Source organism: Lachancea lanzarotensis, scaffold LALA0S04 (assembly GCF_000938715.1).
Source record: "Lachancea lanzarotensis genome assembly LALA0, scaffold LALA0S04, whole genome shotgun sequence".
In the NCBI taxonomy this organism is placed as follows: domain Eukaryota; kingdom Fungi; phylum Ascomycota; class Saccharomycetes; order Saccharomycetales; family Saccharomycetaceae; genus Lachancea; species Lachancea lanzarotensis.
Genome location: NW_019212882.1, coordinates 862,370 through 876,015, shown reverse-complemented (window position 1 = coordinate 876,015; position 13,646 = coordinate 862,370). Strand labels below are relative to the sequence as shown.

The 13,646-nt window shown below is 44.0% G+C and overlaps 8 protein-coding genes across 8 annotated transcripts; 5 read left to right on the top strand and 3 right to left on the bottom strand.

Moving 5' to 3' along the window:
• Positions 1–275: 275 nt before the first annotated feature.
• TIM10 (LALA0S04e09670g1_1) lies at positions 276–557 on the top strand (the record flags this gene model as incomplete). The annotated part of the gene is made up of 1 exon (XM_022773003.1): positions 276–557. One exon carries the CDS (start codon positions 276–278, stop codon positions 555–557), a length of 282 nt encoding a protein of 93 aa, XP_022628411.1.
• Positions 558–889: 332 nt separating this feature from the next.
• Positions 890–1,678, bottom strand: CYT2 (LALA0S04e09648g1_1; the record flags this gene model as incomplete). The annotated part of the gene is made up of 1 exon (XM_022773002.1): positions 890–1,678. The coding sequence occupies one exon, from the start codon at positions 1,676–1,678 to the stop codon at positions 890–892; it is 789 nt and encodes a 262-aa protein (XP_022628410.1).
• Positions 1,679–3,181: 1,503 nt separating this feature from the next.
• Positions 3,182–4,543, top strand: GPA1 (LALA0S04e09626g1_1; the record flags this gene model as incomplete). The annotated part of the gene is made up of 1 exon (XM_022773001.1): positions 3,182–4,543. The coding sequence occupies one exon, from the start codon at positions 3,182–3,184 to the stop codon at positions 4,541–4,543; it is 1,362 nt and encodes a 453-aa protein (XP_022628409.1).
• A 210-nt stretch (positions 4,544–4,753) lies between these two features.
• Positions 4,754–5,137, top strand: SRX1 (LALA0S04e09604g1_1; the record flags this gene model as incomplete). Its single annotated transcript, XM_022773000.1, has 1 exon — positions 4,754–5,137. One exon carries the CDS (start codon positions 4,754–4,756, stop codon positions 5,135–5,137), a length of 384 nt encoding a protein of 127 aa, XP_022628408.1.
• Positions 5,138–5,866: 729 nt separating this feature from the next.
• LALA0_S04e09582g (LALA0S04e09582g1_1) lies at positions 5,867–6,793 on the bottom strand (the record flags this gene model as incomplete). The annotated part of the gene is made up of 1 exon (XM_022772998.1): positions 5,867–6,793. One exon carries the CDS (start codon positions 6,791–6,793, stop codon positions 5,867–5,869), a length of 927 nt encoding a protein of 308 aa, XP_022628407.1.
• Positions 6,794–8,346: 1,553 nt separating this feature from the next.
• Positions 8,347–9,315, bottom strand: LALA0_S04e09560g (LALA0S04e09560g1_1; the record flags this gene model as incomplete). The annotated part of the gene is made up of 1 exon (XM_022772997.1): positions 8,347–9,315. One exon carries the CDS (start codon positions 9,313–9,315, stop codon positions 8,347–8,349), a length of 969 nt encoding a protein of 322 aa, XP_022628406.1.
• A 912-nt stretch (positions 9,316–10,227) lies between these two features.
• On the top strand, positions 10,228–11,277 carry ZTA1 (LALA0S04e09538g1_1; the record flags this gene model as incomplete). Its single annotated transcript, XM_022772996.1, has 1 exon — positions 10,228–11,277. One exon carries the CDS (start codon positions 10,228–10,230, stop codon positions 11,275–11,277), a length of 1,050 nt encoding a protein of 349 aa, XP_022628405.1.
• Positions 11,278–12,599: 1,322 nt separating this feature from the next.
• Positions 12,600–13,598, top strand: MDH1 (LALA0S04e09516g1_1; the record flags this gene model as incomplete). The annotated part of the gene is made up of 1 exon (XM_022772995.1): positions 12,600–13,598. The coding sequence occupies one exon, from the start codon at positions 12,600–12,602 to the stop codon at positions 13,596–13,598; it is 999 nt and encodes a 332-aa protein (XP_022628404.1).
• Positions 13,599–13,646: the final 48 nt, after the last annotated feature.

Sequence of the window (13,646 nt, the reverse complement as noted above, 5' to 3'; positions counted from 1 at the left end):
AGCAACATTGTGAATCGATTGTTCTTGCCTCTCAGTAATTACTGAATTCATGCAAGGTCGTTGTCCTTTAACGGTTTTTCGACAATGGCGCTGAGTCCTTGTCATTTCACAGCTAAACTGTCGCTACCTATTAGAAAATAGAATACTGAAAAAGTTGCTGATAATGTTAATGAGTTCAACTATCGCTTTGAAAAGCAGTATAGAACATACAAACCTGGCTCATTAGGTTCAGAAACTCTAAAGTTTGCAAGACACAACAATCGATAATTTCCGTAATGTCTTTTCTAGGATTAGGTGGTGGTCAACCACAAATGAGCTCCCAACAAAAAGTCTCAGCAGCCGAAGCAGAACTCGACTTGGTAACCGATATGTTCAACAAACTGGTCGATAACTGCCATAAGAAGTGTATACAAGCTTCTTACAATGAAGGTGAACTGAACAAGGGTGAATCTTCCTGCATTGATAGATGTGTAGCGAAATATTTCGAAACCAACGTGAAGGTTGGTGAGAACATGCAAAAACTGGGCAACGCTTTTGGCAACGGTGGTAAATTTTAAATGAAAGAAAAGCTCATTATACTTTTGATCGTGTTTATAGTTAGTGGCCTCTCAGTCTGGTGAGCGCTTTTCCTCTACTTTGTTAATAGATCCAAATCGATCATGGTGGATCCATTAGTGATAATGATAGTTGTATATACAGGATGTGTTGAATAGAGAAAAAAAGACAAGTTGCCAGAATCTTCAGGTTCCAGAATTGAGACATGGTTTCATCGTGGAAGAGGGCTTTTTATGGCTGCGGGTATGATAGCTGGACAACGAAAGACTGACACAATCTATGTGTTTTTTTGCCAATCTCTTTCCTCACCTGGTGCTGTGTAGTACCAGCCCGGTCAATCAAGACCTAGAAACTTTCTACCTCGTAACCTGAAACCTTCATAGCTGTTGAGCTTTGGTCTGACGTCCAAAAAGATCGAGGGCCCGTTGTTGGGAGTTTCACCGCCATAGAAATCAATGACGTAGTCCACTTGTTTACCGCAACGATTAACGGCCCAATCATGGCGGTCGAAAGGTTTGGTCTGACCCATGATAAAACTTCTGAACCATGCTCTTGGAGTTAGTTTCTTCGAGTCACCTTTGAAGCTGGTAAGCTGCAGGCCACCACAGGTTTCGCTGCCTTGATTTTTCTCCCATAATTTGATATAATTCCATACACGCTCGTTGACCGAATTGTGGATCGGTATCACACTTTTCATGTCCTCTGCGGCGGGGTCCCAATCTTTGCGCAGCATGGCTTCGAAAAACTGCTTCTGAGATGGGTAAACCCAGTTTTGGTTGGTTCCCGTTCTTGGGATGCTGGAAACTTCACGTTCCACAGGAAGCTCAATGTCGGTGGCATATACGGGGACAACAGGTATTTCACTCGAGGAACATTCAACAGCTTCAGATTTTTTGCCGGCTGAGCCTGAATTCTGAAGCCAGACATTTCGCGCTTCAGGACTTACTGGACATGCCTCTGCTGGTTGAGCAGCAGATGCACCTGTAGTTTTAGAAATCTTCGATTCATGTGGCGGACAGCGTTGGGGTTCACCTTGGGCGGTATGGGGATTTTCATGAGCCATATTCTTCATCCATTCCTCCCTGGCGGAGTGATCTACTGGACATTCACCCTTCGATGACATGTTGAAAGTGTCAGATTAACTTAGAGTTTGAAGTCTAAATCAGAAGGTATCAGAATGCTCAAAATAATGGGAGTTTTAAAAGCCGAAAGGTGATTAATTTCGATGTACGACAGATGAAGGCTGCTAGCCTCTTAATGAAGAGCTGAAGATGGTAAACAGCTGTGAGTCTCTTCTACAGATCAGTTATCGATGACTTAGTTACCAGATGTATTAACATGAGGTATTGAGAGGGCTCGTCAAAAGCGATTATTGAAGACACTTCTGAAATTCAAACAGTAAAATCGAACTTGATCTGGAGCCTCGACGTTAGTGTGGATTTCACTCTTGGTTACGCTGTTTCGTCGAAGAAATGTTCGTGACTTTAGGCGTGAAATGGGAGTTGTCAAGTTTCGTATATAATGATAATGATAGTCCAGTTACAAGTTGAGCTATAGGATCGGACAAGAAAGTTTTAGTACTCGCGCCTATTGATTCAAGGCAAGCTTGTTGATGCATGATGAGAATCCGACAGTCGCTGTGGAAAGAAAAGTGTGAAACCTTCAAAACTCGTTTTCGTTTTCAGTTTACCGTCAACATGATATTGAGAATTTGAGAAGAGGCCAAACTTGAAATACTTTTAGCTTCTACGCCTTCGATTAACAAAATTGCTCTGAATTAGCTCCATGGTGTTGAAAAGATCATTGGTAAACAAACGTGGAGGGATTCGGCTTCGTTCTTGCCCACAATTATATACCTCACGTGAATCATGCGTACATCACTTTGTACTATAATGACATGCCTCACGTCAGAACAAAAGAACGCTTTCTGTAGTACCAGAATTACCATACAATGCCCCCACCTTCTGATCTAAAGTCACAAATTATCAGCTACCTTGAGTTCAGATGCTCTCCGGCCACACCGAAATCCTTTCGGCAATCAACAGTGTTCAAGGATAAACCCTGGCATCCAACTTTGAATGGTCGGTGATACAAATAATACGTTCCGCATTCACATAAGAAGTCCCCTTTCAGTGTATCCATTATATCAAGATCAGGTTTTGCCCGTTTTCTCCCCGTCAATTTTTTGATGTCAGTAAAATGCTCTTTCTTCGTCATTACAATGTAAATCTATCTAAGTCCAATCCAAATCCAAACCCTAACTAACCGAAGGTTCGAAAGCTTCCGTTTATGGTTCAACCCCCATTCTTAGTTTTCGAATAACAACCCACACATAATTGACTGCAAACTCCACTGCACCGCGCTGGAATCAATGTTATCATAATTCCTTCCGGCAGCAGGGTCGCTCACAAGCTTCCAACACGAGGGCTATTGGTACCTCAAAAAGTTAGTGAGGCCATAAGGGATCCCAAGTATCAGCGGTGAAGAATGGTCGAGGAAACCGAAGCCCAGTGAAGTGAATATAGAGGAAGAATTATGAGGGACTACATTTAGAGCCAGAATGTATTTTTCCGTGGTTTGTAGCAGTATAACGAATCCATAAAGACATCGGCAATCTTCCAGCAGGATGGGGTGCGGAGTTAGCGTCATTGAGCCAGACGATGAAAAGGACTTGTTTCTACAGGGCAGGAAAGCCAGTGAAGCGATTGAGCGGTCGTTACAGATACAGAAACAAAGAGATAACAAGGAGATCAAGCTACTATTGCTTGGAGCTGGAGAATCGGGGAAATCTACTGTTCTAAAACAGTTGAGACTGCTTCATCAAGGTGGGTTCACTAACCAGGAAAGAACTCAATATACTCAAGTGATTTGGGCAGATGCAATCCAATCGATGAAGATTCTGATAGTTCAAGCAAGACGTTTGGGCATACCGTTAGATTGTGACGACCCACAAGCTAATAGATTTCTTTTTGGACAAAAACGGTTAGTTTTGAAAGCCAAGCCATTAGATTTGATCGATGCTAGTCTGGCAGGTGGGTCTGGTTTCTTGAACGACTACGTCTTGAAATACTCAGAGACTAGTGAGCAAAAAAGACGGGGTCAAAGTACAGGTCAGGCACAAGGTTTGGAAAATAGTAGCGAAGAAGGTTTCTATCAGGGGGGTGTCGGAGGTGAAGAAGGTGTAGCTCTCCAAGATTTGAGTCTCAATTTACAAGAGCTATCACAGGGCCTCAACGAAGGCGAAACGACCAACCACCCGGGTGTAAGGCCAGCCAGCAGCGCTGCACAGGTCGCAAACGCTATCCAGACTTTGTGGAGACAGGATCGAGGAATTCGTCAGTGCTTTGCAAGATCCAACGAGTTCCAGCTCGAAAGCTCTGCAGAGTACTATTTCGAGCACATTCACCAATTTGCTACCCCAGGCTACGTTTGCTCAGACGAGGACATCTTGAAAGGCCGAATCAAGACCACTGGAATCACAGAAACCAGTTTCAGTATCGGTGGGTCGAGCTTTAAAGTACTGGATGCAGGAGGCCAGCGTTCTGAACGTCGTAAATGGATCCATTGTTTTCAAGGTATCACCGCTGTGCTGTTTGTGCTGGCAGTAAGTGAATACGACCAGATGCTGTTTGAAGACGAGCGTGTGAATCGCATGCACGAGTCCATCATGTTGTTCGATACATTACTAAATTCACGATGGTTTGCAGATACGCCCTTCATTTTATTTCTTAACAAGACAGACCTGTTCCAACAGAAGTTGACGAGGTCGCCTATTCGACAGTTCTTCCCTCACTATCAAGGCCGTGTCAACGACGCCGACGCTGGCTTGAAGTATTTCGAAAACATTTTCTTAAGTTTGAACAAGTCACAGCGTCCCATTTACGTACACCGAACGTGTGCCACGGATCCACACAGCATGCGATTTGTTCTCACAGCGGTAGCGGACTTGATTATCCAGCAAAATCTTAAGAAAAGTGGGATCCTATGAGTAACAAGCAGCTTGTCGTGAAATGTTATTCATTATAAGTCCAGACCATGTATAGTATCACTAAGCAAACGATTTAACACCCAGATCTACAATACGTTACCATCGAAGTATATAAGGCGATGGCCAAAGTGTTTTGTTTTGACTAGAGCATTTTGGCATCTTTAACATATAAGCATCTCTCTCAAGCCAAGAAACTTTACAATATTCACCATGTCTATCCAAACTGGCGGTCTACTCAAAATCAGCACGATTCCACTTTCTGAAATTCGTCGTCCCATAGCACCTGTGTTGGATCTTCAGAAGATCGATGCTATGGTGTCTACACTAAAGGGATTGCCAGAGGCAAGCAAAACATGTACGAAGGAAGAAGCTGCAGCGATGGACTCTCAACTGCCACCAATCGACGTTCTATGTGTTCGTGATCAAGGAAAAACTTACTACTTTGCTTTCGGTGGATGCCATCGGTTTCAGGCCTACGATAGAATCAGCCAAGAATCTGGTAGTGAGGTGCAAGTGCGATGCAAATTGATTCCAGCTACTCGAAGCCAGTTGAGCTTATACGTAGGTAGTTCACTTGACGACATGTTTGATTGAGGAACAGATATCTAATTGAGTGCGAAGGATTCTCGACGCGACACTCTCAGGGGTATAGTGTCGCTATGTAATGAATATAAGTGGACAAAGCTCCGATGCTTTACATCCATCAACGATAAAGAAAATATACTAGAATGATAGTGATGGTATTATAGTTCGGATAAAAGTGGTCTCTTTCTTGTACCAAATATGCCCACAGCTTGAGTGTGTATCTTCTGTCTGTTTCCTGATTAGCCTAACTCGGGCTTACGTTGATAGCTCTGAGGTCGAACTACGCGCCAGCTGCATCGACAAACTTAATTCACCAATAAAGACGGTAAATTCAATGACAGGAATGGAAGTTAGTTTGCCCACTGGTATGAATGAAGTAGGCTACGCATATCCTCGTGAAGCTCTATCAGTTCAACCTTTTGTTTAAGGCTCCATGACTACTCATTTGACGATCATCGAGCTTTACGAATTAGACCTAAAAACCAGGTAAGCCCGTAGGGCGCTGCTTACACTGCTGAGGATTTTGTGCCAGCGCCAAACAGGGGAGAACCTCAACAAACTGTTTTCAAAGTTTATGGCCCCACCCCTGGGGTGCTCATAGATTTTTGTTACTGCTTCTCTGGATCGTTATATCAACATGGCAACTCCGTTACATATGCTTGAAGAAGAGCACATAATTCCGAATGGAATGACTCAAACTAGTGATTACAATCGATGGAGCTCAGCTTTCTTGACTTTTCAGTAATAACCGTATCCGGCATTTGTGATGCCCATGAGCGGAGTCGCATTGTAATATCTACGACCGGGACCTCTGCTTCTGTGTCTGTATTCTTGGATGCGATGACATTGTACTAATGCCATGCATGCAATGACCAGGGAGAACCAGGGGATGCTAGCAATTCCGTATGCAGTGGAATCGGATTCGAGATCCGTCTCACCTATGTTAAGTACGGCGAACTTTCCGGACATTGAATGCGAGAATGATTCTTCTGCGTCAATGTATTGGGCCCAAACTGGCGCATTCGGCTCAAACAGGTTATGATTAGGGTGATTACCAGGAATGGTGGCACTTTCTTCAGGTGGAAGCAGAACCAAGAGCTCGTAGTCCTCCTTTCCCGTGCGGCGCCAACTGACGTCCCAGTCGCCAAGACGAGTATCCAAGCCAACCGATGAGCAGTGTTGTACAAGCCGTAACGGGGGCATTTCATTAGGAGTGTAGAAAATAAAATCGTAACTGCATCTGCTGGTTTTAAAAGCCTTGATTACAGTGCAGAATGGCGACTTGTAGATGATGTGCGTTTCACTTTGACAAACCACAATACTTTCAAAGTACGGTGGAGGCTGCGAGATCGATTGGCACACAAATTTTGAAATCAAATATCGTTCATTTTCAGAGCTTCCAAACCTTTCCAGTGGACCGAGATTCTTGAACTCGAACAATGGCACCCCAAGATCTTCATCCTGCATATTTTCTGGAGTGCTAAACTTTTTGCCTCTAGCCTTGAACAGCTCATACGAATGTGCCGTTGGAAAACACAGATACTCTTTACGCTTGCCATAAGCCACCGGTATGACCATTTGTCGTTTTCTTGTAAAGCGCAGTGATGGTGGGGCATTTGGGTCATTTTTGATGCCACGAAGCGGTTTGCTAGGAGAGTTGCCCATGGTGTGGCTTAATTGAAACCGGAATAGCAAGCAAACTAGAAGGGGGCTTTCCGGTGAGGGAACTCTCGGAATGGAGAGATCGTGGGATTTAAAGATATTCAAATGTGAGATTTCCATTCATATTCCAAGTCTAATTTATGCGGGGATGCATATAAAGTACCTGCATCTGAATATTTGGTCACGTGCACGCCAAGACTTTTTAGGGGTGCATCTAAAAGTGGGCCCTTTTGATTATGTCAGCGGCTTGGCGTTCAAGGTGATCGAAGAAAGTAAGCGACTGTGCTTCACGATCAGCAAGCAATGTAGTGAAAAACATGAAAGAGACACGCCAAATAATCCGCCCTTAGAATGCTGTAGTGGTGCAGCTAGTTTAGGGGTATATCATCTGATACGCGTTATTTTTCCTTAGCAGAGTATATGAGAATGCCTTTACCCATTCCTTGAGTTTCTCAACTTTAAAGGTTAAGCTTCCTTTTAGCTTGAAAAAAATTAGCCTGGTGACACAATAGCGAATATTTCAATCCATATAGAACGCTTGACTCATTTCATGTGGTTTTAGACTGTAATCATGACTTTCGACGGAAACTCATCAATGCTGTGCAGGTAGTTCTCATATCACGTGATCATACCATTAACAAATTTCTACAGGTATCCTTCAGTGGTACGTGTCTGCACTAACGGTAATCGAGAGTGGCTTATTCTTTAAGGAAGGGGAATAGGATCCGATTTGAGTTTTGAATTTTTTATGAAGATTGGTGTGGAAAGGTGATGTCTGCTTACAGTGGATGCCAATTACATTTTATAACTCCAAGACCGCAGAAAGAATCACATGATACAGACTCTGATTGTAGCGCAAACTCTTGCACGGAGATGAACAAAAAAAAGCATCCTGTGGGTGTACCAAAGCTCCATTAATTTACCACTTTATGTTTGCCATTCATTTTCTTTAGATGAAATCAGCGACTGTTAGCATTTCTGTCATCCTAATATTTGTGGTTTACAGCATACGATCTTTTCAACTGATATACTGTAGAGCTTATCCTATCAAGCGTTCTAAGTATGTCAAAATCGGCATATAGTTGTTTTTTTCAGTATGTTTGTTTACCAGCTCAAGTCCTCTTATATTTGGTAATCCCTAATTCGAAAGACACCTACCTCAAGGAAACTCAAGATCAAAAGTCGAATTACAGCCATGTATGCTATCGGATCAGTTCAGAACCTAAATAATTAGCCATCTCATCCCAATGAACTGGTGGAACTACTCTCTGAAATTAATATTACTTTGATTGACTATGCGTATGGGTTGATGACTAAAATGCTGACGCTTTGACCACTCGTTTGATGATCGTTTACATTAAAAGAATGGACAAGAGCTAAAGGCTCGATGAATCATTTATTGTTAAGGAGACAGCACGGAACTTTGCCGAATAAGAAAAGTTCGTAACGCGTTGCGCAAATATTGCGCCCATACCGCTGATTAAAGACGAATTGCTTGATAAAACTCGTTTACCACATTGACAACTCATGAAAAATCCAATTCTAGGTTTTTCTTTTCAGAAAGTTCCATTTGCAATGTTCGTATTAACCATGTTAACTGTATTAAAATGCATGTTACCTGCTGCGCCCCAATTGTTTCTGCCCCGTTTGTTTTTGCGTCTTGTTTGTTGGATACGTTGGCATTGTACCAACGCCATACACGCGATTACCTGCGAAAACCAGGGGATACTTGCTAATCCGTATGCAGTAGCATCAGTTTCGAACTCAACTTCACCTATTTCAAGCACTGCCAATTTTTTGGACATCGCGGGTAAGAACGACTCTCCGGCATCGAGGTATTTTGCCCACAAGGTTGCATTACGCTCATACTTTTGGCGACTTTGACTACCGCTAGGTTTGGATGCGCTCACTTCAGGCGGATCCAAAAGTGATCGGGCCTGTGGTGGCAGTACCAACAGGTCGTAGTCCTCAAAGCGGGTGCGGCGCCAGCCAACGTTCCATTCGCCCAGGAGTGCGTCCAATTCAATAGATAAATGATGTTTTAAAGCTTTCACAGTAAGAATTCCATCAGGGGTGTAGAACGAGAATTCGTAGCCGGATCGGCTACCGCTGTAGATTCGGTTCACTATGCAAAAGGGCATCTTGTAGATGACATGAGTTTTGTTTTGACAAACCACAGTACTTTCCGGGTGTGGTGGGGGTTGCGAGGTCGATTGATACACAAATTTTGAAATCTGAAAACGTCCAATATCGGAATTCGTGAGTCTTGTCAGTGCACTGGGGTCCTCGAATTCGAAGAGTGGTACTCCCAGACCCTCGTCCCGCAAATTTTGCGCAGTGCCATATTTTTTACCCGCAGCCTTGAACCGCTCGTAAGAATGCGCTGTTGAGAAACATAGATACCTTCGATGAACGCTGAAAACAGACGAAAGGATCATTTGCCGATGTCTGGAAAATCGCAGTGACGGTGGGACGTTTGGATCATTGTTGTTGCGAATAAGCGGTCTGCTTGGTGTACTACCCATGGTGTGGTTAGCTTGATTGCAGACTAAGAATTTACTGAAATGTAGTCAAGAAGAGTATGCGGAGTTATACTTAGTTGGTGGACAAAACCCTTTATATATGGCCTCTGCGTTACAAGCCTTTGATATCATGCATGCAAGGCTTATTTATGCATATCAGTAAGATACCGGGTCTTGGTCACGTATAAAATTATTGACGTCATTGGTCACGTTTTAAGGGCGGTGGTGTGATATGCATTTTGATTATGTCATCTTGTTTCCGTCTAAGGTGATTGAATAAATAGTTGCAGCTTTGTTCAGCGGCTGAGTCAGGTCCTGTTTTTCGAAGAGGTTATAAATTGTTATCACTCGAGATTTACGGTACAAGTTTGCCCGCTCATATTGTTTCCTCCCAAAAAATTTTGCGTTTGCATCCTATTGATTAGAATAGCTGGTGTTGCGTTCTTGATATCCGTACTTGTGAAATTTCTGGCAGGTGTTCGTCCAAGGTTACGTGACTGGTGGTCAAGCGGGTTCGCATGATAGTCTAAAGTTGTTGAGCTTGGTTTAAAGTCTTGGCAAGATAGAAAGACGAATATGCCTTCCAAACGTACTGTATTCCTGGAAATATAGCTGCACCAATTCATTGACTCCCGGAAACACAAATGCCATATTTCAGACTTTCCATTTTTGGAAACGGCAGTCCGACACGTCCTACTTACGATGTACTATTACCAGGTCTCTCTTTACCAGCATGTCCCCGAATATTCATTTTGTTTTCCTTCCGAACAGCCACAATTCAAGGTGTATTTAAAAATGACTTCAAGAGACCCTCAAGTTCTTACTAATTGACACCTTGATAGTAGCCTCTTGAAAAATGTATATAAATCCCTTCTATCTTTATCCGTACGGGCTCAAACAACTAAGCTCTGTTGTATGGTTGTAATTAGCTCAACGAAAAACTTATTCAGAAAAATGTCTACCAACGCTGCTGGTGCCCTTCCCAGTGTTCAGAAAGCTGTGTTCTTTACCGAGAATGGAGGACTCGATGTGCTCAAATATGAGGACTTTCCAGTCCCAAAAATCGGTGACAACGATGTACTGGTCAAGAATAGGTTTGCCGGAGTAAACTTCATCGAATCGTACTTCCGTGAAGGTATATACCCTACTGAAAAACCATATGTGCTAGGATCAGAAGCATCAGGTGTTGTAGCGGCAGTGGGTAAAAATGTAAAAGGGCTTGAGGTAAATGATAAAATAGCCTATTTAACTAGAGGAGCACTGGCGCAGTATACCAAGGTTGCGGATACCAGTCCATTGGTGAAATTGCCAGCATCATCGACGGATGAACAGCTCAAACAGTACGCCGCGTCGCTGGTGTCTCTCCTAACAGCATTGACATTCACCAAAGAGAGTTATAGTATTCAGAAGGGCGACTTTGCGCTTTTGTACGCCGCTGCTGGCAGCGCCGGGATTGCGTTCAACCAAACTTTGAAAAAAGCTGGAGCCCGCGTTATCGCCGTAGCGTCCACGGATGAAAAGTTGAAAATTGCTCAAAAATATGGAGCCGAGTTTCTGATCAACAGCTCAAAGGAAGACATTTTGAAACGGGTACTGGAGATCACCAATGGCGAAGGCGTAAGTGTCGCATACGACTCGGTTGGTAAAGACACATTCGAAACCACTTTGGCGGCTTTAAAACGCAAGGGAACGTTTGTGAGTTACGGAAATGCTTCAGGGCCTGTAGTGCCATTCGCCTTGTCTCGGTTAACACCTAAAAACGTGAAATTGTTAAGACCCTCTTTGTTTGGATACTTGGGCTCAAAAGAGGAACGGGATTACTACTTTCAAGAGTTTGTGACTGGATTAGAATCGAACTCACTCAAGATTCCTATTAACAAGACCTACCCACTAAGCGAATACAAGCAGGCCACGAGTGAGCTGGAGGCCAGAAAGACTACTGGCAAATCGGTGGTAGAGATTTGAAGACGGAGTATATTGTATGACGTGATAGGGTATCAAGTAAACACAAGAGACATACGCTTATAAACTAAATTGATTGTATTGATGTTTATAAGGGAATTGAGCCAGTTAGCAAATGTTTGTCTCGGTGTTAACAAGGACTGAAAGTCCGTTGCTGTATGGGAATGTGTCAAACTTGACGCTTGAACAATACATTCAGTATTCCTTTGCCCATGAATTTGAGGATTTATTTAGCATTATTGTCTATTCTCTATAAGTCCGTGTGCGCCTTGTGGAATCCTGCATGCTTGACAGGTAACGGAGCTGTTGATGTGCTACTATGTCTCAATATCCGAGGTGTACGGGTGTTATGAAGTCTGGCTGTCCTCGTGACATGGGTGTGCGGATGTATGGATGTGTGAATATCCTACGGTATGTGTGTATGGACTAACAGTAAGCACGTAACTCGCGTCAAGGCTTAGGATCAAAGATCTAGGGTGTACTGATGTGCTAGTGTCTGGGTGTCTTGATGACAAAAGGGTGTACGGGCGTGATGTTGTCTCGTAGGGAAGGTGTCCAGATGTATGGATGTGTGGATGTTAAATTTATGGGCGTGGGACTAGTAGCTAGCACGTCATCTGAAAGCTTGGCCTCTGATGCCCTTCGTGAAATAAAATGTCTGGGTCTTTGGGCAGGTATAAAATTTGGTGTATGGGTGGAAATGTGCTGGGTGACTGGGTGTCTGGAGGTAAGGATTGCATAATGTATGGGTGCTGTCTCTCTTGATGCATGTGGTCCCCAAACACTCGGATGTCACTGCTCCGACTCGCCGAAAAGGTCTGGGTGCTAAGCGGTGTGGGTGTCTACATGTGTGGGTGTTGGACACTGGTGCTCACGACGTGATGTATCAACTTTCGGAAGACACTACTCCGATGAAAGTGGAAATGTTCGGGTGTCTGGAGGTGTGGATGTTAACCCCGTGTGGAGAAAGAGTGATATAGCATGCATGTACGTATTTACCACGTGATCTGTCCGCGCTCGGCACCGCTCTCTTGTATCCTGTGCACAAAAGGTCATGCGCCCTCTCGCGAGAAACGCTACGGCCCCTATAGCATTTAAACAACACCTCGTAATTAACGACCAGTGTTTGCCGGAAACCAAACTCTCTCAAAAAACCTTCTCTATATCTATGCAATACATATATAAAAGACAGGTAGCGTAGCCATCCCCCACACGATATCGATTATTATTATTTGCTCGGAACCACCGTTTTTTTCGCTTCTCAGTGTTTGAAAAAGTCTGTCGTTCTACATATTCATACCCCCTTTACCGATCCTTCAAATATAATGCTTTCTGCTGCCAAACGTAGCTTTTCTACTACCCGTTTCAACCCATACAAGGTGACCGTGTTGGGCGCCGGTGGTGGTATTGGTCAACCGCTATCGTTGCTGTTGAAATTGAATCAAAAAGTCACCGATCTTAGATTGTACGATTTGAAGGGCGCTCCCGGTGTTGCTGCCGACTTGTCCCACATTCCTACCAACTCGGCTGTGAAGGGCTTTTCGCCTGAAAACGATGGCTTGAAAGAAGCCTTGAAGGGAACTGAAGTCATTTTGATCCCAGCAGGTGTTCCACGTAAACCCGGTATGACGCGTGACGACCTTTTCTCGATCAACGCTTCTATTGTGCGGGACTTGGCTGCTGCTGCTGCTGAAAACGCACCAGATGCGGCCATTTTGGTGATCTCGAACCCAGTCAACTCCACCGTGCCAATTGTGTCGCAAGTGCTAAAAAACAAGGGTGTCTACAACCCTAAGAAATTGTTTGGTGTGACCACCCTAGACGTGATCCGTGCGTCCCGTTTCATCTCGGAAGTGGCCAACACAAACCCTACCCAGGAGAAGGTTACCGTCGTTGGTGGACACTCCGGTATCACAATCATCCCATTGATTTCGCAAACCAAGCACAAGAACCTCGATCAAACCACACGCGATGCCTTGATCAACAGAATCCAGTTTGGCGGTGACGAAGTTGTCCAAGCTAAAAATGGTGCCGGTTCAGCCACTTTGTCTATGGCCCAGGCCGGTGCCAGATTCGCCAACTCCGTCTTGCAGGGTCTAGACGGCGAAAACGACATCATTGAGCCTGCCTTTGTCGACTCTCCTTTGTACAAGAGCGAAGGTATCGAGTTCTTTGCTTCCCCTGTGAAGTTGGGTCCTCACGGTGTCGAGAAGATCTACTCCATTGGTGAAACTTCTTCCGAGGAAGACGAGCTTTTGGCAAAGTGTAAGGAAACTTTGAAGAAGAACATCGAAAAGGGTCTAAACTTTGTCAACCAGGCCTGATCTGCTCGAACACCCAATCGACACCCCAAACGATCTCTTATATTCCTG